Source organism: Equus caballus, chromosome 30, assembly GCF_041296265.1.
Source record: "Equus caballus isolate H_3958 breed thoroughbred chromosome 30, TB-T2T, whole genome shotgun sequence".
NCBI classification, from domain to species: Eukaryota; Metazoa; Chordata; class Mammalia; order Perissodactyla; family Equidae; genus Equus; species Equus caballus.
In genome coordinates this window covers 13,592,651-13,615,905 of record NC_091713.1, presented here as the reverse complement: position 1 = coordinate 13,615,905, position 23,255 = coordinate 13,592,651, and the positions used below count along the sequence as shown (strand labels likewise).

At 42.4% G+C, this 23,255-nt stretch overlaps 1 protein-coding gene across 10 annotated transcripts in view; it reads left to right on the top strand.

Moving 5' to 3' along the window:
- The window catches only part of SMYD3 (SET and MYND domain containing 3), a 671,177-nt gene that overhangs the window by 564,811 nt on the left and 83,111 nt on the right, over positions 1 to 23,255 (top strand). For all 10 annotated transcript variants that reach the window (XM_023632604.2, XM_023632603.2, XM_070255580.1 and 7 more), the window contains one exon: positions 3,094 to 3,268. In XM_023632604.2, coding sequence (XP_023488372.1) covers positions 3,094 to 3,268 — 175 coding nt within the window. The remainder of the gene's footprint in view (positions 1 to 3,093; positions 3,269 to 23,255) is intronic.

The following is a 23,255-nucleotide window of genomic DNA, read 5'->3' as shown; positions in this document are numbered from 1 at the left end:
CTGAACGCTGACTCTGTGCCAGGTACCTTGCCAGTTATACCCCACCTTATGGTCCAGGCAGGATGAAGAAGACACAACTCTCACATTTGGTGGGGTAGTAAATATGGAAATTAATACATATTTTGGTGAAATATATATTTGTAGGGGCATCAGCGGCACAGTAGTCAACTCTGGGAGGTTAAAGGAGGTTTCATGGAGGAGGCGACAACGGCGTTGTGTCTGCAAGGATTAGTAGGATTTCAGCAGGCCAACATGGTGAAGAAGGGAGTCCATCAGAGGGAGTAAGCTGGCAGACGTGCAGGCTGTAGAATAACATGCTGTTGAGAAACTGCCAGGTGTTCAGTGTGAGAGGAGGGGAACATGGCAAGGCCTCCGGCTGTGCACCGGAGATTAGACTTTATTGGGGAGAGGAGGCCATGGGAGGATTTTAAGCAGTAAAATAATATGATTAGGTGGGTAAGAGCCCTGTGGTCTTTGAACCCTGTGGGGTTGATTAATTTTCAAGTGGATTCACTTTGTTCCTTTCTCTCTTTTACCCTAATCTTCTTATGGCCATTGAAAAGTATTCAGAGAAGAGTGTCTGTTCTGTCCATTGACAGTTTATCCTCTTTGGGTGGGCTGTCCGGCCCTGCTTAGGTCCAGAGCTCAACTCCTCACTGGAGCAGAGTGACTTGCAGTCAATACCAAGCGAATGCCAGCGACTAAAGTTTTGAACAAACACGTGTCAGCATTAGCTTGGGGGAAAAGCCTCTTAGTTAAAATTATTCCATTTTTTTGCTCACTGGAGTGTTTTACAGGGAAGATTTGCCTTGTTAGCCAGTTGCCAACGTTGTGAAGGGAAATTGGCATGCGGTCGCTTCTAGCTTGCTGGGGGATAAAGTAGATATGTTCCTATCAGTGGCTGCAGAGCATCACATCTGGTTTTTCCTTCTAAGGCTTTTACCTCAAACCTCTTTAAAAGGACTTGGAGCATATGTAAATGAGTAAGCAAATGATAATGGAGGTCAAACACCATGATGTTAAAATAAGGCAAAAGTCTTGCCACAGAAATGTCTGGCGTTGTGTAAGAGACAGTCATTCCTCCTGCCAGTTCGTCAGATAGCAAATCCTGGAATGAAAAGCCACAGAGGTCAGCCCGCACTCTTACAGAATCAGTGCGTTGCCTCAGATGCTGCTGCCCCACCCTCTGGGGGATGCATCCAGCCAATTTTCAACATATGTGTCAGAGGAACACAAAGAGAGTCCCCAACTCACTTTTCTTCAGTTAATGTACCTCTTCCAACACCAGAGACAGAACTCATCCTAAAATTACAGAGTGCTATGTGGAGGAAGTGCGATATAAAGACCCTCATCTGTGTGTTGTGGCGCTTCAGATTCTACCCAAGGAAGTCATGCCTTTGGGGTGAGGTATTATGCTTCCAGGAGGCCCCCGCTGAAAGAAAAATATATTTGCTACGAGGGTTAATGAGGATAATAGTCTCCGCTCACACAAGTGTCTTGAATGGTTTATTAAAAGTGTTTGCCAATGTTTTGGAAGCAATACCCTGAGAGTATGGATGCTAGAAGAGGTAGATGTTGCCAGAAGGAAGGATAAAGGAGAGTTGTAGAACATAGTGGGCTGTTTACACAGGGTGGGGCATGCTGTGTTAGGACCCCGATGAAGAGGGCTTTGAACTGGGGAGGCGGGAGCAGAGAGCACTGGACTGTGAAGAGACGGGATTGTGTGGGAGTGGGGAGGGGTGTGGGTGATAGGGGGAAATTCGATCAAACCCAGTCTGCTAAACCATTCCCCTGAAGCCTGGTCACACTCAGAGGTAATGACACGGTAAAGGAAGGCAGAAGGCACTAATATTTGTGTAGTATGTGTTTTGTGCATGCAGCTAAATCTTTTCCCACTGTGTCCCTGGTACTCAGAACTCTGCCTGGTTCACGCTAGAGCACATAAAGAATTTTTAGAATTTTATGTACAGTATCTTATTTAATTCTTACAGTGACATTAGATGTTTTTATTTCTGACCTACCTCAAAGCACTTAGACTTCCTCAGAACCTCAAATCTGACAGAAATGACAGGACTAGCTTGGATTTGAATCCAGCTTTTTCAGTGGTCAAAATCTTCAGACCTTTCACCGTAGTGGAATTCCAACAGGTGAAAGTAGGTGGATTTGGAGCTGCGCAGCTTGGGGGAGGGGGGCGGAGAAGAGCCAGTCCCAGCCCAGCATCCTCCTTGGCTTCTGCCTGGCCTCACATGGCAACATAGGGAGAAACTGCGAGAGCGACTGCCCTGTCAAGTCTAGCTGTGCTTCCAAGGTGGTTCACCTCAGAGGGGCTCACTGTGTGCTCCCGATGCCAGGTTCTCAGTCCTCTGACTGCCTCTCTAAAGAGACGGGGAATGGCGGTGAGAAAAGGTGAGGTCACACCAAGGTTCCATGAGAGTCAGTCATGGACTCAGGGTTGGGCGTTTAAAATAAGAATACCTTTATTTGAGTAAGTATAGGCTTGGGTTACTTTTGCTTTATAATAAAAAAAACTTAAATATGAATCTAGTGGAAATGAATTTCTTCAATTTGCTTCTGCTAGTAGGTGCCTGTGGGTTGTATATTTGGTTTCACACTTGCCCAAGATTCAAATGACACAGAAGCAAAAATGAGCTCTTCCTTTTTAAAAGGGAATCTCTCTAAAACCTCTTTCATTTCAGATCAGTTTTGAAACAGAAGCTAACAGAATAAATAATTTAAACTGAACTAACTTAATCTTTGGATCAGTTTAATAAACATCTGCGTTCATTTCATGACTAGGTTTAAAGAGAATCTGCATAGTAGTATGGAGAAAGAATGGCTCTTTGGAAATCTTAATCCCCCAAAGCACAGGCTTGGGTAGAAGATGGTTTGTTGATGTAAACAGAATTTACTTCTCTGAGAGGCCACTTACATGTTGTGTTTCTCAAGTGTGTTTTCAGGCAGCTCATCTGTGCAAAATAATGGGCTCTTCCTCCCCTCCTGTGCTTAGGAGCTCTTCAGCCTTTTCAAGAGTCTCATTTTACTTTTGTTTTTTCTTGATGAAGACAGTGAATCCTTAACTAAGGTTAATAATAGAGTGGGAACAGGTTCTGGCCATGTGCCAGACGATCATAAGCAGCAACTCAGAACGGCTTCCCGATATCAACATCTACCAGTTGAAGGTGCTCGACTGCGCTATGGATGCCTGCATCAACCTCGGTCTGCTGGAGGAGGCATTGTTCTACGGTATTCGGACCATGGAGCCATACAGGTGAGTCCCAGGAGAGGGCTAGAGGGAAGGTCACAGTGTCTTTAGTTTTGGAACAGGCTCAATAGCGTGAAATCATTCAAATTACTACTATTTACTGAGTATTCCGGTCTGCTTCTTAGTCAGTGTGTAAAACCAAACTTGTTTGATGCACTCTTTTGTTCATTCATTTATGCATTCCATCATCTTTTTTTGTTTTTGCTGAGGAAGATTCCCCCTTAGCTAACATTCACTGCCCATCTTCCTCTTTTTGTTTGTGAGCTGCCATCACAGCAGGGCAACTGACAGACGAGTGCTGTAGGTCTGTGCCTGGGAACCGAACCTGGGCCACCGAAGCAGAGTATGCTGAACTTAACCACTAGGCCACAGGGCCGGCCCTTCCTTCATCATTTGTAGAGTCCTCCCCTGTGGTGTACAGAGACTAATGAGATGCTATCTTGGTGTTCAGCTGATGATTACTATATGGTGTGCTGTTTTCAGTGGCAGAGGTAGGCACAGAGAGCTGGGGAGCCTGAGAGGGGTGCACAGCTGAGACCTGGCTTGGAAAGGCTGTGTCATTAGCTTCTGCTGACCCGGGGGAGGATGGCTGGTGTGGGGCCCTCCGTCTGGCTGACTAATGATGGTCTCTTCCATTTGTCAGGGCTTTATGGTTCCCAGGGTCCGTTCACTTGAGTCGTTTGACCTTACGACTTATAGGTCATTTGACTTATGACCCAAGTAGGAGAACAGAGAGACAACCCTGCTCAAACATGTCACTGCGTCAGGTAGAGGAACTCTTGGTAATTAATTGTTTTTGGACTGGCCTTAGGTCCTCCACACCAGTGAGTGTGTTGTCCCTGGAGGTTCTTGTAACTCAGAGGAGCTTTGGCAGGAAGGGCAGTGTTGAAGTCTGGTACTGAGAGTTTAGTGCTAATAGGGGTGGGACCCTGGTTTGCAGTTGGCTAAGAACACAAGTTTGGAAGTTGAGAGATCAGTCAAAAGGAAAAGGCACAGAGACATACACACCATCATCTGAGGTTGAAATAGACATCTCTAGCACAGAACAAGGCCACTCACTGGTGGGAAGATGTCTCAAAAGCATCTGGGACCTGGGGATGGTTGGGGAGGTCCCAGAAAGGGGGGCTACTACTCTGGGCAGATACTGAGTTTTCCAGCTCTGCAGCCCCTGCAAACATGATGTCAGCCCTAAGGGGCTGAGCAGAGGGAGAATCCAGGTCTAGACTTACGCAACATGGGACAATAGGCAGGGGAGTGGTTCTGAGTGAAGGAGGCAGAGCCCAGGTATTGCCTGTCCCCACTTGAGGAAGAGCCTCAGGAGACAACTGAGAGGGAAAGTTACCAGTGTCAACATGGTAAGAACAGAAGCAAGTCCAGGGTCTAGGATATCAGTTCAGGCAGAGGTAGGAAGCTGGAAATGAGATACTTGGTCAGGAAGCCAGGCCTGGGCCAGGAGCATGGTGCGGGCAGAGAGGGACCTAAAGATGGCAAAGACTCCACCAACCAGGTGGATGGCAAAATCCATAGGCCAGCCATGGCACCAGAATGACCCTGAGGGTGTTTTCAGAACTTCTATAGGTGGTTTCTTCCATTGCCTTGTGGTTGAACAGCTTTGGAATCCAGACTGTGAGTCAGCTTTAATCAAATTCATAAGAGATTGCCTTGAGGGCTGAGACTGCAGACTTTCCCATGAGCATAAAATGTCTGTTCACTATGCAGAATCTTGTGGGTTCTCAGAAAATATGAATTGAACACAGAGATAAGGCTTCATTCTCTGAGCCTCAGTGTTGCAATGAGAGCAGGTCGGGGACAGTTGGTATTACCTCTCTGAACTCAGGGCTTCGTCTCAGGAAGCCAAACCACAGGCTGTTGGGTGCGTGGATGGACCTCAGCCAGGAGATGCAGACTGGGAAAATCCTCGCTCCTCCGGGCCCCTCAGCAGCCGCTAGCCCCACACTACTGGCTGGTGCTAGCCAGGCACTGGCTCTTCCTGCCCCATCCTCCCCTTCTTTACACAGCCAGGCTGCCCTCCGGGCCACTCTGAGCACAGAAACTTTACATGGGTCCACCACTTCATAAAGAAGGCCACACACCTTTGAGCGTGCTCATTTTGCACGTAGTTTTCAATCCTCTTTTCCCCACACCTATCAAGGCTTCTCTGAAGGCCTGACTTTCTTACCCCTTAATTAACTGGCCGTTTCACTGACTTAAACTTGAGTCAAACAAAGAAGTCTTTCTTGTAAGTGAGGCCAAGTCCACCAGAATATACTCCACATTGTTTGGAATACATTTGGTTACGTTGTCCTGGTGTCTGGCAGGTCACAGTCTCTCTGTAAATGTAGACTCTGTTCTTAACGCTGGGTAACAAATTTCCAAGGCTACCTTGGTTACTCTTACCTGGAGCTTGTTAAGGAGTGGCACTACCATGTTCTGTATTTCAAGAAATCCAGTCTCCATTGATCCCCTTCAAATGAGTGAGATCTGAACCCTTTGCTTTCAAAGGTGTAGTAGAGGAAAGGGCCATAAGTAATCCAGAACCAACAAAGTTGAGAGAAATGAGAGGGTGGATGCTGTCAGACTTTGATTTTTTTCCCCTTAGCTCAGGCAAAAGTAAAAATAAAGAACAAATAGGTCAGATGCCCTGCAAGCCGTTTGATAATCTTAGAATGCGAGGTGTGGATCTGAAAGTGGGCAGTGGTTTTTGCCCTTCAGGTATGCATGAGGGAATTGACACTGGGCCATCAGCCGTTTACACGGTCTCCCTGCAGATGCTCTAGGTGGGCTTTCTGTTCTCCTTTAGCCAAGGGCACAGCAGTTAGCTAGGCATGAGTTACCCAGAGGTGACTGGATTGCCATCTGCTATGGCAGTTTTGCAGTGTCAACATGCTGTTTGCAACAACTAGATCGAGGTCAAGTCTCTAGTGATGATTTTGTCACTCCTGCCCTTGGAGAAATTTTAACTGCTCACCTTACAGGAGAAAGTTTCCATATTCCATTTCTATCCAAATCACTGCGTTGCCCTTCTTGCTACTCTATCATTTATTTATACTCAATAGGAGTTCTTTTTATGATACAGCACGATATTAAGTTCTTTATGTTTCATGAAGCAAGTTAGAATTAATTCATGTATAACAAAATGTATAATCTTTAGGATTAGGGGGTAATATTTCTTCTGAGAGTATCTGTGATGATATGTGCACAGTCATCTGTCTCTTAGCATTATAAACATTAAGCAGAATGAAAGTAATTTAAAGGTATTTCATAAATTTTATTTAAAAATTTAATTTGGTGAAATCTTAACCGTAAGATGAATTGGGTTGCAAAAGTTAGTTTGCCAGTTGGTAGTTTAGAACTTGGAATGCATTTTCCTATTAAAAAAGGTGTTATAGATTATAGTGAGGTCCCCAGACTAGTCCCTGAACGTCTGTACAGCCCATAATATCATCATGTATGTTATAAATTTGAAAAAAGAGAAAAAATACAAACACAAAAGTGAACATAATTTGTTTTAAAATTAAGTTTTAAATTATATTGAATACTAATAAAACTTGATTTTCTTTAGGAACCAGAGAATAATATTAGATATATAAATCTAGAGACTGTTTGAGGCTTTAAGGGGGACTTTAAGTATATTCACACATGTTCTGTTAACTTAATTTTTTTCTTGGTGAGGAAGATTTGCCCTGAGCTAATGTCTGTGCCAGTCTTCCTCTACTTTGTATGTAGGACCCCTCCACAGCATGGCTGATGAGTAGAGTAGGTCTGTGCCTGGAATCCAAACTGCGAACCTGGGCTGCTGAAGCAGAACGTGTGGAACCTTAACCACTTGGCCAGAGGGCTGGCCTCCTGTTAACTTAATTTTTGTTGTAAGAATAGTATATGCTTCTAGGAAAGGCCATTTTCAAAACAACATAAAGGTAAAAATCCTCATCTTTCAAACTCTTGTCCCAGTCCCTAAGATAACCATGGCGAAGATAGAGAAAGGCAAACTCTGTGTAATTCCACTCATATGTGGGAGATAAACAAACACATGGACAAAGAGAACAGATTAGTGGTTACCAGGGGGAAGGGGAGGTGGCCACAAAGGGTGAAGGGATGCACCTACAAGATGACCGACAAACAATAATGTACAGCTGAAATTTCACAACGTTTTAAACTATCATAACCTCAATTAAAAAAAAAGAGAGATGTATCATCCCACTTAAAAAAAAAAAGATAACCATGGCTAAAAGTTTCTTTCCTTAAATTTTCAGTATGTGAGGCCCCAGTGAATGTATTCCAAAGCCCCACATTGACTCAGTCTTAGCATGGTGTCAGAGAAAGAAAGAGAATTGAAAGTAAATCAGTAATTCTAACATTTACCAGTCACTCAACAAACAGGGTTCCATTCATTATACACTTCCATACTTCCTTAAAGCCCCCATTCTTTCTACTCTGTTTCCCAGCTATTCCCACAGCCTCAAAGACTCTCCTTTTCCCTCACTCACAATTCTTTTCCCCTCAGAATCGTTCATATGAGCTCTCGTACTTTTTCTGCCTTTCCTTTCCTTTTCCCTCTCTTCTTCTTGCCTTTCTTGGGGAGAGACTTAGTCGCAGTCTTGATCTGTTAAATATGCCCAGTAAGGTGGTGGATGGAAAGTGGGGATGAGAAGGAGAAAAGGGAAGGAGAAGCCAAGAATTCTCCTTAGTGGACAGAGAGAAGAAAAAAATAGGATCCTGTGTTCTATAACTTGCTTTTTTCACTTTACAACCAAGTGTGGACATCTGTCCAGATCAGCTTCCAAATATCTACCTCATTCTTTTTGATGGATACATAGCATTTCAGCTCATGAATATGCCATAATTTGTAGATGAGTCCTTGTTGTTTCCATTTATGTCTCCTTTGTCACGCAGTGTTATGATTAACATCCATGCTCTTGTATCTGTGTACTGATGGGACTGAATCCATAGGATAAATTCATGGGATAAATTCCTAAATGTTAACTTTCTGCATCAAAAGTTATGTTCATTTTAAATGTGGATAACTATCACCAAATTGTGTCCTGTGTTCACCAAAATATCACTCTTTTCTCAAAAGAACTGAGAATGGATCACTTGATTCTTATTATATCTGATCTAAATTCATTTCAGAATATATAAGGGCCTTCTCCTTTTCCTTGATCAAAGCCTGCTGTTCTAAAGTGAGGTTTGTTGGTGTTGATTTTGTTGTCTACAAATAGTAATTTTGTGGTGGTGGGAATGACATTTTTGTGTGTTAACTGGGAAAGAAGCCGAAGAACAAGAATGATGAAGGGCTTAAACAAGTGTGAGTGCATGTGTGATGGTGCCGTGATCCGAGAAAGAGGGGTGGGGGCATGAAATCCCCCGAAGGAGAAGACAGCTGAAAAGAGTGAGATTTCAGCTCAGTTTTCTGTGCTTTATTGTCAGAAAAAATGGTGCAAAGAGTAGAAGTAAAATGCAGCTGGTAGTTTGTGTGCATGACATGTTTACACATCAGGTGTTTGTAACTCAGAGACTGCCAGTGATTACCTAGCTGCCACATCCGTTTTCATTTCACCAGTAATTTTTTAACTTTTCCCTCAGAAGCTTTGGTGGATAACTTGATAAAATGGAAAGTTTCATCACAGTAGTACCTTCCACTACAGTTTTCAAGCTGGCTTTTCTTCTGTAGACGTACAGTTGTTCTTTTGTGGATTTCATCATCAGCTAATATGACGTTCCAGTCCAGGAGCCGGCAGAGCTTGCGGATGTACATTACAGGTGGCACCTGGGAGAATGAGCGCAGTCACTCACCCAGCGCTCACCAGGGCCTGTCTTGGCTGTTCCCTCATCTCTCTGTGTTGCACAGATGTTGTTAGGTTGCTCCCTGAGGCTGCTTCTGTCAGTATACCTGTTGGTGGAGGTTGTTCCTGGAGGTCAGGGTCTTTGGCTGTGGTACCTAGTATAGAACTTTGCACCGCTATGCCCACAGAGTAGGACCTAGAGATAAATCAGAGCCAGCTCTCCACCCGGGAGGCGGAAGGAGTATCTGCGCTTCACCCAGTCTTCTGTTCACTTACCTTGTTTGCCATCTATCTTCATGGTGAGCTCTAGAGAATTATTTCTCCCTGTGAATGAACAAATGTTTTATTCTCTGCTCACTGATGTGGACAATAATCCCTTAGCCACTTGATCATTTTTTTCCACACAGTAATTTTCAATTAAGTGTCTTTGGTGGCCAAACCCTGATACAAGATTTTGAGCTCTGTGTGTGTTTGTGCAAAACACTGAGTTACATCATATATCTAGTCAGGGCCTCTTTCTCTATGCTGCCAATTCTGTGAGGTCTGTTTCTTAGCTACAGTCCCTTGTCTTGACGCTGGGGCAGTGACTACTGAATAGCTGTGGGGGAAGGGATCCATTGAGGCCCAAGCACTTTTAGTTTAACCGTTTTTATGTCAGGCCTTTTAATTTAATTCTAAAGGGCTCTCCTAATTCAGAATCTAGAAATACAACAAAAGGAGGCAGTGAAGACGACGGTGAAGGAGAGGGAGAGACAGAAGAAGGAAGAGGAAGAAGCAGGTGACCACAATGACTGCGACTACAGTTCAGTTGCACGCATGCTATAAACCACTGACGTGAGCGCACACCTAATGACTTGTGTTTTACAGTTATGGATAACCAGGAGCTATGTCACGAGGCTATTGGTAGAAGTGGGAAGGAGAGCATCATCCTGCAACCAAACCTGGCTATTAGTCTGCTTGGGCTGCCATAGCAAAATGCAAGAGACTGGGCGGCTTAAACAACAGAAATTTATTTTCTCACAGTTCTGGAGGCTGGAAGTCCAAGATTGTGGTGTGGGTAGGTTGGTTCCTTCTGAGAGCTTTCTCCTTGGTTTGCAGATGGCCACCTTCTCGCAGTGTCCTCATGTGGTCTTTCCTCTGTGCACACATCCCTGGTGTCCCTCGGTGTGTCCAGATTTCCTCTTATAAGGGCACCAGTCGTATTTGATTAGGGCCCACCCCAAGGGCCTCATTTAATTTAATCACCTCTGCCTTATAAAGGCCCTATCTCCACATACAGTCACATTCTTAGGTACTGAGGGTTAGGATTTTAACATTTAATTTTGGAGAGACACAGTTCAACCCATAAGACTGGCTATATGCAGCCCGACCATTGCCTTCTGATTCTCCGTTCCTGGAGAATACCAGTCCCAGAGATTACTTCTCTGGCACTTATTTTTCATGAATTTGGGCTCATTGGAAGCCAACTGTCTGGCCTGGAAAAAGAATTTCTTGCTCTCATGGCTTCCACTCAAGCTCGGGAGCTCTAAGGGTACCCAGAAGCCAATACCAGCATGCTCAGGTCTCTAGGAGTGACTAGGGTAAACCTCAGTACTCTACTCATGACCAGCCTAGTACTAGTACTAGTGGGTACTAGTTGGTCACCAGAGGATGCCTTATGCCAGAAGCCAGATTCCAGGAGACACTGTTGGGAGAATGTAATAATTTGACATGGCTTTTGTCATGCCATTATTTTGGTACAACCTTAAAATCAAATCCTTAAGCTCTTAGCTACCTTTATTATAAGATAACGTGTAAAATAGAGATTCTGCCCTGAGAGATAATCTGCCTAGAACAATTTCAGGTTATTCAGCCTTATCTACCACTAACCAAATATCAACAAAAATTGTGCACATATATACAGTGGCATTTCTGAGGGCCAGCCGTGGTGGTCGAGTGGTTAAGATTCGGCACAGTCACCACTACTGCCCAGATTTGTTTCCCATCAGGGAACCACACCACCTGTGTATTATACTGTGGTGGCTACGTGTTGCTGTGATGCTGAAAGCTGTGCCACCGTATTTCAAATACCAGCAGGGTCATCCATGGTAGACAGGTTTCAGCGGAGCTTCCAGACTAAGACAGACTAGGAGGAAGGACCTGGCCACTCACTTCCAAAAAAATTAGCTATGAAAACCCTGTGAATAGTAGTGGAGCATTGTCTGATATGGCGCCAGAAGGGGAGAGGATGGTGCAAAAAGACTGGCATAGTTCTGCTCTATTGTACACAGGGTCGCTAGGAGTCAGAAATGGCTTGATAGCACTAACAACAACAAATTTCTAAGAGCCCTGAGACCATGTTGGGGTGGTTCTGAGAAAGCCTGTAGTATGAAGTTAGGTGGTTGTACATTATGGCCTTAGATGATCTGTGACAATGTGACACCACTTGCATTTTACATTTCAGATCTGTCTTTACTTCCCGTTATTACCTGGAGCCAGAATACCTATTCCTCTTTGCCCCAAACCCCAGAACCCATGGGTCAACCCTGTCCATTCCCACAATCTTCCCTGCCTCTTGAGCCCCTAGGCTAGACCAGGACCCAGGAAGCACATACCTTTTCTCTGTCATCATTAGACAGTGAATATCAGAGATTCTAACTTCAAATCAGTGTTACTGCCACCGTCCGTTGAGCTTGAACCCAGTCCAAGAGCTAGACCTGGATTCCCATGCCTAGAGGCATCCACTTCTGCCCATGGCACATTCATGGGATGTATTTACCCTTGCACATAAATGATCCTCTCGTTGTGGTGGTATCATTTCTCAACAGAACCCCATGTCCACACCACTTCCATCCAGCTCATTTGACCAAAAGATGTGTTCTGTCTTTACGGACTACTCAGCTACCCAACTGCCAGCTTTGGCTACCGGCTTGGATTTTTGTTTTGAAATGCAGTGTTAAAGCCCCTTGCAGATTCATATTCACTTATCTACTAGGAAGTACCCGGGCAAACAGAGGTCCAAGGTCTGGTAAGAAGTTCCTTGACAGCACTAGGTTCTAGGGAAATCCCCTAAGTAGCCATGCCATTTGACTCAACTGCTGGTCTGTACACATTACTGACCTCTGCTGGAAGTTGGAAGATGCACCCCCTGAGCTCCTTAAAGTAATTGATAGTCCTCAAATCTTTATTTTAAAGGAATATGTAAAATATCCATCTGACACCACATTTCTCCATTTGTCCTTCAAATCCTCTTCCTTCTCACCCTCCAAGCCGCTCCTTAACACCCAAGCTCCCAGTCAGGGGCCGTGTGCTATGAAAGGTGCTGGATTCCCCTGACAGCAGGACTCATTCCAGCACTTCATCTACTGGGAAAGATTCGAACTGGGAGAAAAGCCACTAAAATCTGCCTCCTACCTTTGGATAACTCCTTAGTTAAAGTTTTTCTCCAAGCAAACTTAAAGGGACCTGAGCCCTTGCCTCCATTGGTGGTAACATCCATGGAAAACAAAAGTTCGTGCCTCTAGCTTTCACCCTTCCGCGGATGCTCATGCTCCATAAAAGTCTTCCTTTTCCTCAACTCTGATGCTTCAAGTGCCGATTCCAGGATCTGTCATCAAGATCCAGTTACTCTCCTGTCTGGGCCTGTCCTCCTTGGAACTCTTTCATTCTCACCCATGTAGTTTCTCTCTGCCCATTGCATCCCTTCCTTGCTTCCCATCCTACCTGGAACAAGAATACCAGTTCCTCTTTGCCCAAAAATCTCACAGTCATGGACCAACCCCATCCATCCCCACACTGATGCCCACCTTGACTCTTGAGAGCTTAGGCCAGGACTGGACACAGGAAATATGTTGCATTTGTCTGATTCCCAGTAAAGAACTCCCTGTGGAGCAAGATGAAAGCCACACTCCACCCCTGGGGCTTGGTCACCCACACAGGAAAATACCTAGTCTTCTCTGGTCACCAGTGGATATGAGCAACAGATATGATCTGAGAAATGGTCTTTAGTCTTCCAATTTATGAAAGGATTTCCAGAATAAAAACACTTCCTATTGTGGTTCACTTTTCTGGTTTTTTTTAATTTTCGCAAGCCATCACTGAGCACTTTGACTTTCCTGACAGAAAATCTTCAGTTTCTTGCTATAACAAATTGTACGCTAAGCAGCAGGATATCAAATCCTAGGGAATCTTTTGGGATGCATTGAATGTCTCCTGTTGAATCAATCTCTTGCTTGGCTGCCCCTGCAGCTATATAGCTGCTATCTCTTTTCCTTTTTCTCAGCTCTTGGAAGAGAAAGTAGGGAAAAAAATCCCATTTTCCCCTGTAGGGAGCCAAGAGAAAATCAGGCAGGCCTGAGAAATGGGAAATGATGGATGTAATGGGGAAAGACTCAAAGAGAATTGATTACAACCAATTTTAATTTCATACGAAGTACATGTTTTGTAATTTTTTTAAAAAAAATTAGATTAGCACACTTATATGTTATTTATCTGTGTGTTTTGAATGAAGTGCGTACTGCGTTTTCAGAAATTCTCCAAGGATAGATGAATGGACCTTCAATTAAATTGCACAAATAAAACTGATTTGTCAAACCTCATAAATTTGATCACTTATAGAGAATGGTGATAGCATTTATAGGGAACAGTAAGAGATCCTTGAAAGAAATGAAAGATGGGAAATAAAAGGCCCCCAAAAAGATAGTTCCCAGTTTTTAAGATAGCCAAGTTATACTGAGCGTGAAAAATATCCTTTGGGGTAGATAGAGCAAAACTCTTGAGCTCATGAGAGCATACTGGCTGGAAAAAATGTGTAATAGTCTCATTGTTAGATATATTCAAGGGAAGTGGCCCAGCCAGGTGCTAGGAAACTGGAGTGCAAGAGAGCAGTGGGCTGCGGCCTTGAACAGTGTGGAGGGTAGGGGCTCTGGGAGCAGTGGGGCGGGGGTGAAGACAGCGCCCGCTCTGCAGAGAGTGAATAGGTGATGGAAATTGCTCTTACCACACAAAGGACACCAATCACACTATCACACTGCCCTTCAGAATTAAAGAGGAACAAATCTGCTCTCACTTGTAATGGGAAATATCACCTTAATATCCTCCCAAAGGAAGATAAATCGGGTTTAACAATCATAAAAGCATCTGCCAGATATTTGTTAGCATCATCTTTCTAGAGTAATAGGTGAAAGGACTTTAAGAACTCTCCTCTACCTTTCAACTTTCTTACACTGAAAATGAATTGCTATAACTTATTAAGAGCCTACTGTGGACCAAGTAATGTACTCATCCTTCTAATCTTCACAGCCACAGTGAGGAGGAAGTTGCCTTGTCCTACCTAATACATGAGGAGGCCGAGAGATAAGACTTATGTGACTTGCCCACTTCATTGCAGACCTAGGGTTCAAACTCAGGCCTTAGGTTCATTTATTTTATTTTTCTTATAATTTACAAAAAAAGCATTAGGGTCAGCTCAGACCCAGATTTGCTTGGTTAGAAAGGTTCAGATTGTTTCTATGCTATAGGGGACTGAGTGGTCTTTCCAGCTACACCACTCTGCCTTCCTACTGCATGAATCTATCAAGATTTTTTTTGTTACAAGTGACAGAGATCCAACTCAGTCTGCCTGGGCACAAAGAAGTTTTGCTGCCCACATAGCTGCATAGCCAGGGACAGATCTGGTGACAGAATTCAGGGATGCAGTCTGGGTCCTCAGATTGGTCTCTATCTCTGTCTCTCAGTCTTTCCCTCCTATTCTCCCTGGATTTGTTTGTCTCTGCTCTGCTCATCCCTCTACATTGTCCTCACTCTTTCCCACACAGGCAGTGTTCCCCACAATGTGGTAGAGAAGATGGCTTCCAGCATCCCCTAGTCCACATTCTTCTAGCTCGATGACAAAAGAAAAGGCTCTGTTCCCTCTAGGTCCAAATTTAAAAATAGGTATTTTGGACAGACTTCTTTGGCCTCTTCCGGCCTTATGTCCACCTCTGCCTGGACCAAGGGAGATGATGTGCTGGTAGCCCTACCTGTAACACAGGTTTAGAATGGATCAGAAGTTATTAAAAAACTTGGAGGGTGGATGGATGATGGACAAACCGGAAGAATAGATGTCCACTGTACTGTTCCACTCAGCAACGGTCTCATAAAATTTCAGAAAAAAAAAGATTCAAAGCTGGTAAAGAGAATCCAAAGGCTAATAAATGAAAGACTGACATGGGAGAGAAATCAGCAGCAGCATTTCACCATTTGAGTCATGCATTCGGAATGAAGTTCTGCAAGAGCAGGGTCCGGGAATTTCACAGGGAGCAGCAGGACCCACTTAGGCCAGAACACAAGCCAGCTGCTGGGGAAGAAGTCTGTTAGCTGTAAGAGGAAAAGATGGGCTGGGAAGCTGGTGAGGCCCTGCCTGAGGCAGAGAAATTGTGTAAGGAACTGTTGTTAAGTACCTGTTGGTGATGTGTGACACGTTCTGTGAAGGTTCTTCAGTCAGTGTACATTAGCCATTTCTGGCTGTAGACACTAAGGAATGTAGCCATAAAACTGCATTCATTTTGGAAATGCTACAGAAAGAGCAAACCTTGATTTCAGCAAGGTATTTGATAACGTCTCCTGGTACATTTCCTGTAGTGGGCTAGTGAGGTTTCTGTATACCTTTTAAACTGCTATTTCCGAACTGTAGTCATTAGCAGATTGATACACCCCTTTGGGGAAATACATAATTGTATGCCTCAGAGCTCCATTTTTTTGGTCCTAAGTCAACATTTTTATCAAAGATTTAATGAGATTGAATACGTAGAAGTTATGTATATCAAATTTGCAAGGGATGCAAAGCTGAGAAGAATAACATACTTTGGGGGACTAAACCAAACTTCAAAATTACCTCCTTAATTAGAAACATTTGGTCAATACCAACAAGATGAACTTAGACATACATGGAAAAGTCTGCATTTGTGGTTAAAAATTCACTAAAATGCTAAGTAATTTCTCTAGTGTTTTGTAGTAGATTATTTTTGATTGCCCCACTAGTGTTAATTCCTCCGTTCTCTTTCTTAACAGAACCTCAAATGTCCTGGCTGTGTAGTTTGTAAGTGATTGACCACAGGGTGGTTCATGATTAGCTTACACTAGAGAATCACATTTCCCTGGTCACCTGACCCAAGTCAGACCTGTTAGAGCCAGTGATGGTCCAATCTTGGACTTTTATTTGAGATGTTAAGAAAGCAGACATCTTGGGGCTGGCCCCGTGGCCAAGTGGTTAAGTTCGTGTGCTCTGCTGCAGGCGGCCCAGTGTTTCATTGGTTCTAGTCCTGGGCGCGGACATGGCGCTGCTCATCAAGCCACGCTGAGGCAGCATCCCACATGCCACAGCTGGAAGGACCCACAACAAAGAATATACAACTATGTACCGGGGAATATTTTTGGGGAAAAAAAGGAAAAAAATAAAATCTTTGAAAAAAAAAAAAAAAGGCAGACTTCCCCTTTCCTGTTGCTCATGATTCTGGTCACAGGAGATGCAGGCTGTTATAACGAGCTCTTGGAACCACAGAGGGAGAATGGAGACCAAAACCAAGCAGCAGAGATGAGAAATGGAGAGAGATCCTGGTCACATTGTTGAAACATGACCTGAAACCAAATATACCACCTTACTGTTGAGTTACATAAATACTTAGGCTGATAAATTTCATTTTTTGTCAGCCAGTTTGAATTGGATCTCTTAGTTTATACAACATAAAGAATCCTAGCTCATATCTATATAGGGGTCGAGGGAAACTAGTGCAATGCAGTGGCCAAGAAAGCTAACACAACGTTAGGCTGCATTATTGTTAGTATCAACACTATTGTTAGCATCAACATCAAGGGGTTGGTGACTTAGGACAAAAAATGACCCAAAAATGTTGACTTAGGACCAAAAAAATGGAGCTCTGAGGCATACAATTATGTATTTCCCCAAAGGGGTGTATCAATCTGTTAATACATGCATCCATTGCATTATGTCTAGAGAGTTTCTAGCTAAGTGACCAGGATGAGAAGAATCTTGTAGCCATGTTATATGAGAAATGGCTGATGAGAAATGGAGATGCTTCATCACATGATGAAAAGACTTTGTGAAGGAAAAGGAGACCTGCTGTAAGTTTACAAATCTTTAAAGGCTGTAGTGTAGGAAGGGAAGAGACTCTTCCTCATGGCTAGAGGAGGATGAACTGGCATGTATGACTAGGAATTAGAGGAAGACACATTTCATGCCGGTATGTTAGGAAGAGCAGTTTATAACAATTCAGGTGCCCAATAATGGAGTTCATTCAGTTTTGAACAGTAGTAAATTCCCCAATTTTGGAGGTGTTTATTATACAATAGGTGACCATGTGTTGGAATTTTATCAAAATAATTTCTTTATTAGGTGGGAGGGTTATCCAGACAAGTTTTAATGTCCCTCTGGCTGAGATTCTGAGTTTCAAAGCCCTCCAAAACCTCTTCAGTTTCAGTCAAAAATAAAGTACAAAAACAAACCAACTCAACTCTAATTCTCTGTTGCCTCGATTATCATTAAGTCATGGATGATGCATACTTTTCCTTTCTCTGCCTGGTTCTGAGAGAACACTTTGAGGAAAATAAGTACAGCTTTGATAGCTTGTAGTTTTTTTCTATAACTTAGTAGTGGTGAAATAAGATAATATGTGATATATATATATCACAAAGTGATATCGCTTATATATGTATATATACATACATGTACGTGGATATATATACATGTGTATATACATATACAGGTACATGCATGTATACTTACATGTACGCATTCATATATATTTGAAATGTATATATTTCTGATCAGTTGCATGGTTTGTTTTTTTTAATTGAAATAGTTGCTAACCTCTAGAAAGTAGGAGATTTTTACACTTTAAAGAAAATCTAGATTTCTAGCTTTGCTTGGGAAATTGGAAGTCCTGGTGACAGTGGATCCATAGCCCCAAAGCAGCAGTAGCCGGGCAAGGCAGCAGTGGCCTTTTAAACCTGACATGTGCTGTGTAAGTTTGTCATGCTCCCCACCACTCGGCCACCAGACCAGCTTCACTCATCCGATCCCCTGTATCCCTGTGGGCTTGTAAATGTGTGATCTTGGCCCTCAATCTTGCTCTTCTTCCTGCTAGCACTCTGCTGGCAGTGATCAGCGCAGCCCTTGTGAACAGGAGAGTGTTAAGACCGGGACATGTTCTGCTTCTCAAACCCAAAGCTCGTGAGGAGAGGAAGAAATCAGACACTTCATCCTCACTCATGAGTTTCCTATGAAAATACATTTTAATTTAAAAAACTAAAATGTGGAATTATTCACTCTTAGAGATGGATGAATAGACCATAGAGTCTGCAGATTTATAGAAATAGAACATTTGGGTAAAGGTTCAGTACCTTTTCTTCTGAGTGCCCCTGTTACCAGTGTCTAATTCATATGGTCAGGGTCTGCCATTCTTCAGGGCCCCCAGTACAAGCTCCTGACTCCATTCCCATCAAGTAATGTTTTCCACACTGTGTTCCCTGGGGATCATTGTTCTTTTGACACGAATGAAAAAAGGATCCTGGTCAAATGAGTTCAGAAATTGTTAGGTTAAATAAAATGGTTTCAGGTCAATTTGCTGAAAATTAATTACTGATAGCCAGTTCATCAAAAGCCAGTTCACCAAATACCAGTTCCATGAAAGACCTGTTTGCCAGATATGCCAAACTGACCGATGGTGATTTAGCAGCTGGTTCAGAAGTGTTCAGTCTGGGTTACTGATATTCAAAGGTGTTTTTCTGAATATTGACTAAACTCAACATTAGCTAATATTGAGGTGCTTTCTGAGATATTGGTTTAAAAAAATCCTGAAAGTTCTGGAAGGCTGGCAAAACAGAATTCAGTATTATTTGAAAAATTCCTGTTTGAAAAATGATTTTTCTGTCTAAAGGCATTTCATATGTGACAGAATTGTTTCAGCTATATTTGATTTCTTTCCTATACTTTTGAAATGTCATTTTCTTTTTTTAAATTTAAGCATTTTTAAGGTTTTTTGACCAATTCCTGAATAGCTTACTAGTCTTAATTTGTATTTCTGTTAATTTACAATTTAGATTTAGACTAATTTAAAGTTCTAATATCTTTGGGGTGCTTTTGAATTTATATTTAATTTAAATGTTACTTGCTAGAAATACTAAATTAAGGCTGATAGGCCACTGGAGGAATTGCAGAAAAGGAAATCGTAAAACTTTAAACAAAGTTAAAACAACATTCAGAACATCCAAAGAAACCAGAGGCAGCCTAAACAATCTCATTTGTGGAAAATTATCTGTTTATATTAATTTATGTTTTACTAAATTTTTGCATGTTTAATATTCTTTTGCCGCTTGCACATTCCTGTCAAAGCTTTGAAAACATTCCCATTACAAGTAATAAATCTTGAAGGAAAAAATGACAGTTATTGAATTTATTAAAATCAGCAAAGAATTCATCGAATTGATCTTTCAGTGAATTGACCTGTTTCAAATGAAGTTAAACTGGTTTCTCTTCTGCAGAACTCTCAGAGTTTTTAGTAAACAAATGTACATTTTAAATCTCCAAAAGAGGCATTTAGAATAAGACGGCATTTCTCAAAGTTGGATAACTGTAAAAGTCATGAACTCTGAAGGGTTAGTTTCACGCAGTGCACTTTGGGAACAGCTCCTCCGGTGTCAAGGGTTGGGCTCTCTTTGGTGCTTTTGGGCTCTGGATTTAAAAGTCTCATTAATTAAACTCATTAAAAGACTTTTTTAACCTTGTATCTCATTTTTAAGATAAAAAGCAACAAGCTGCTGCCTCACCCCTCCCCACTTTCAGACCTTCTTATTGGTAGCAACTTTTTAAAAACATTTCTATTTTTCAGTACTTATGATAGTTATTTTTATACCTCTAAGTAGTATTTTTAGATTTATGTTTCTTATGTATCAGCTAAAGAAATTATCTACTCCTAGCCATGAAAAGATAAAGATCTAGTTTATACTATCTTCTTTTCTCTATCCCTCATCTCCCTTTTAATTAAAAAATAATAATGATTATTTAATTCTTTGAATGGCTACTTGCGAAACTTCATACAATATACTGAAGTGTCCATGTCCTGTTCCGTCAGCTTTAGGCAGTGTCCCTCAATTTCCCACTAGATTAGATGGAGATTTAGTTCTCTTGTTCTTGGTGGAGAATTAGCATATAAAATTCTCAATTCAAAATCATTGTCAAGGACAGTTTTAAAGCCTGTTACACTGTCTCCTAAGGTCTTTATTCTGATGCTAGTTGGATTTGGGCTCCTTTGTCGATCACCCACTTTATCTTTCTGTAGTTTTTAGGCTCTGCTCTGCTCTTTGATGTTCTAAGCATTCACGTTGATGGACAGGCATAGGTATTTTTCCATTCATGCAAGATCCTTTCATTTTAAAGACGCTCGTCTTCCTTTATCTCTGGGAAAATTTTTCTATATTTTATTCTTTTAAATTTTATTTCTCCTGTTTTCTCTGTTCTTTCATTCTGAAAGTTCTGGTACAGATGTTAAACTTGTATGTTTTCAGTGTCTTTGGCCTTTTGCTTAATGTTCCGAGAGTTATCCTTTATCTTCCAAACCTTTAATAGAATTTTTATATCTCAGCAAATGTTTATTTTTTAAATTTACAAAAACTCTTTCTTTTTCTTGAATTGTTCATTGTTCATATCTCCCTGTTCTTATTTTTTGGACACAATGTCTTCTTGAATCTTGGTCTTTTTAAAATTGGTCTTTTTAAAAAATCCTCTTCCATTTTCTGAATGATCTCGATTTCCGTCATGTTCATTTTTTTTTTCTGTTTGTTTATTCTTGTCTTTTTCTTGCTATAAACTTTTCTTGAATTTTAGATGCATCTTGATCGTCCATTCACATTTTTTAACAACTTTATTGAGATATAATTCATATGCATATAATTTAGCCATTTAAAGTTCACAATTCACTGGCTTCAGTAAGTGTGCAGAGTTGTGCCTCTATCATCACATAAATCAATTTTAGAACATTTTTATTATCTCCCCTAAGAAAACCCCATGCTCCTCAGCTGTTATTCCCTAATGTTCTCGTCCACCCCCATGGGCCCCTGTCCATTCATATTTGAAAATAAGGGATTACAACAGCTGGCTTGTTGCTCTGGGGTTTCAAAATGGAAGTCAATTGGAAGACAGTGGTTAGGAAGGAGGAGACGGCAGAGGTTGAGAATGAGTAGAACCCAAGTCCCAGAAAGCCACCTGTGGGAATCAGGACCTTGGAGAGCCCTGAGAAGGGCTGGTATTGCAGGTAAGCAGTGAAAACATTCGGTGTTGATCAGCTTCACTTCTGTCTTCAGGGTTCAGAGGACATTCCACCACGGATGATGATGCAGTGCCTCTAGACTTTAGGTTCCATGAGGGAGGGAATGTGTCTATCTTGTTCACAGCTTTGTCTCCTGCACCTTGCATAGTGTCTAGCACACAGAAGATATTATGTATTTGTAGAATAATTCATTGCCATATGTTTATATAATGCCTTACTGTTTGCAGAGCACTTTTATATACTTGTCTCTTATCTCATTTGAGATAGGCAGGTGTGCAGAAGTGGATTCATCATGGTGCTAAGGAGGCTGAAACTGTAGGACCCTCCACTTGCATGAGCCCCTTCTAAAACCTTGTTCTCAATACTGTATTTGTCAACTTTGCATTCTTTTTCTTAAAGAAAGCTACAAAATGACGTTTTGTAGTGTCAAGCATCAGAAAACTTGAATCTAGCTTCACTTCTCTAGGTAGCAGCAGAAGTTATTAGCCCTAATTTAGAGCTGTAAAAGCCATGGCTCAGAGGGTGGACTGCCTTGCCCAAGGTCACACATCTCGTAAGTGCCAGAACATTTCATACCTGAATGATTTCTCCCACTACTCGTCCATCTCACGCCCACCCACAAGAGGGAGGTACAGCTTCTGATTGATGCCTGGGCCCAGGACACCAGCCACAGGGATCAGTGCAGGACCTGGGTATTCTGCAAATACCTGTCAGCAAGGGCTGGGCCCAGGGTGACCCTGGTAGGTGGGAGGTTTCTGTTCCCCCTAACTCACAGGCTGTCTCTCTGTTCAACACGAACCAAGCAAGGAAAGCCACATGTTCCTCCTTGCCCCCACCTACATATTTAAGTTTTAGTTATGATATACTTTTGAAAGTATTTTCTTTGGACAAAGAGAAACACTGAATGTTCCTTTCCACTTCTGATTCTGAATGAGACTTTTAACCTTGTGTTGTTTCAAGGTCTTAAAATGTGAGATCTAAGGGGAATGAAAAAAAAAGTCAAAGGTCGTATTTTCAACTGCCAGTTAATTTGGTGCTTCTCCCAGGTGGAGAGATCAGTGTCCACTCTGCGGAGGTGACACATGCATTCTGTTGTGCTGTGCCACCTTCTTCTCTGAAAATTAACTTACCCTCCATGGTTTTCAGCTTTTCAATGAAGTATATTTCATGCTTGCCTTTCCCCAGACACAAGTATATGTGTTTTGAGCAGAAATCTGACCTGGTGGTGCCTGGAGGAGGTGGTCTCAGTCTGCTGCAGGGTTGAACTGAATTCCCTGGACACCGACCAGAAGTCTCCTGATGTCTCAGGTCTGAGTGTCCGAAGGCCTGTCAGTCCCCAGGCTGATGTGGAATCTTGCTCTGGAAGGGCTTTTGTTCTTACCAGGACTTCTTTATTCTGAAGTTATCGATCCAGTAACACCTTAAGGGGACCAAATTCTCTTGGGGATTACTGTGGTATAATCAAAAAGGCAAAGCTTATGCTTTTGCTTTTATGCTTCTTCCCTCCATGTCCACACCACCCCCCCCCCCCCCCAGCAGGACTGAGAATCACCTAAACTTGGTGCTGATTACTGCCCGTTATAGCATTAGAGTGCTTTCTTCCGCATTAGTAAACAGCCACTGCCCCAAACGCTCTGCCCAGGCTCCTCTCCCAGGACTTTCCCACCATCCAGGAGCCGGAGAGCGTAGATACACTACAGGAGACTTCTGGGGCCCTGCCCCATTGCTGTGGCTGGCATCTCTTCTGATTGGCCTGTCACTGTGACATATTGCAGGTTATTAAATATTTTGAAAAGTCACATCTACTCCTGACAAAGTCTGATCACTTGGGAGTGTTGAAATGGATACTAGGTTCCTGTTTGATGCCCCAGTTCCTTGGCAAATTAGAAGCAAAGTTGTCCATTTACG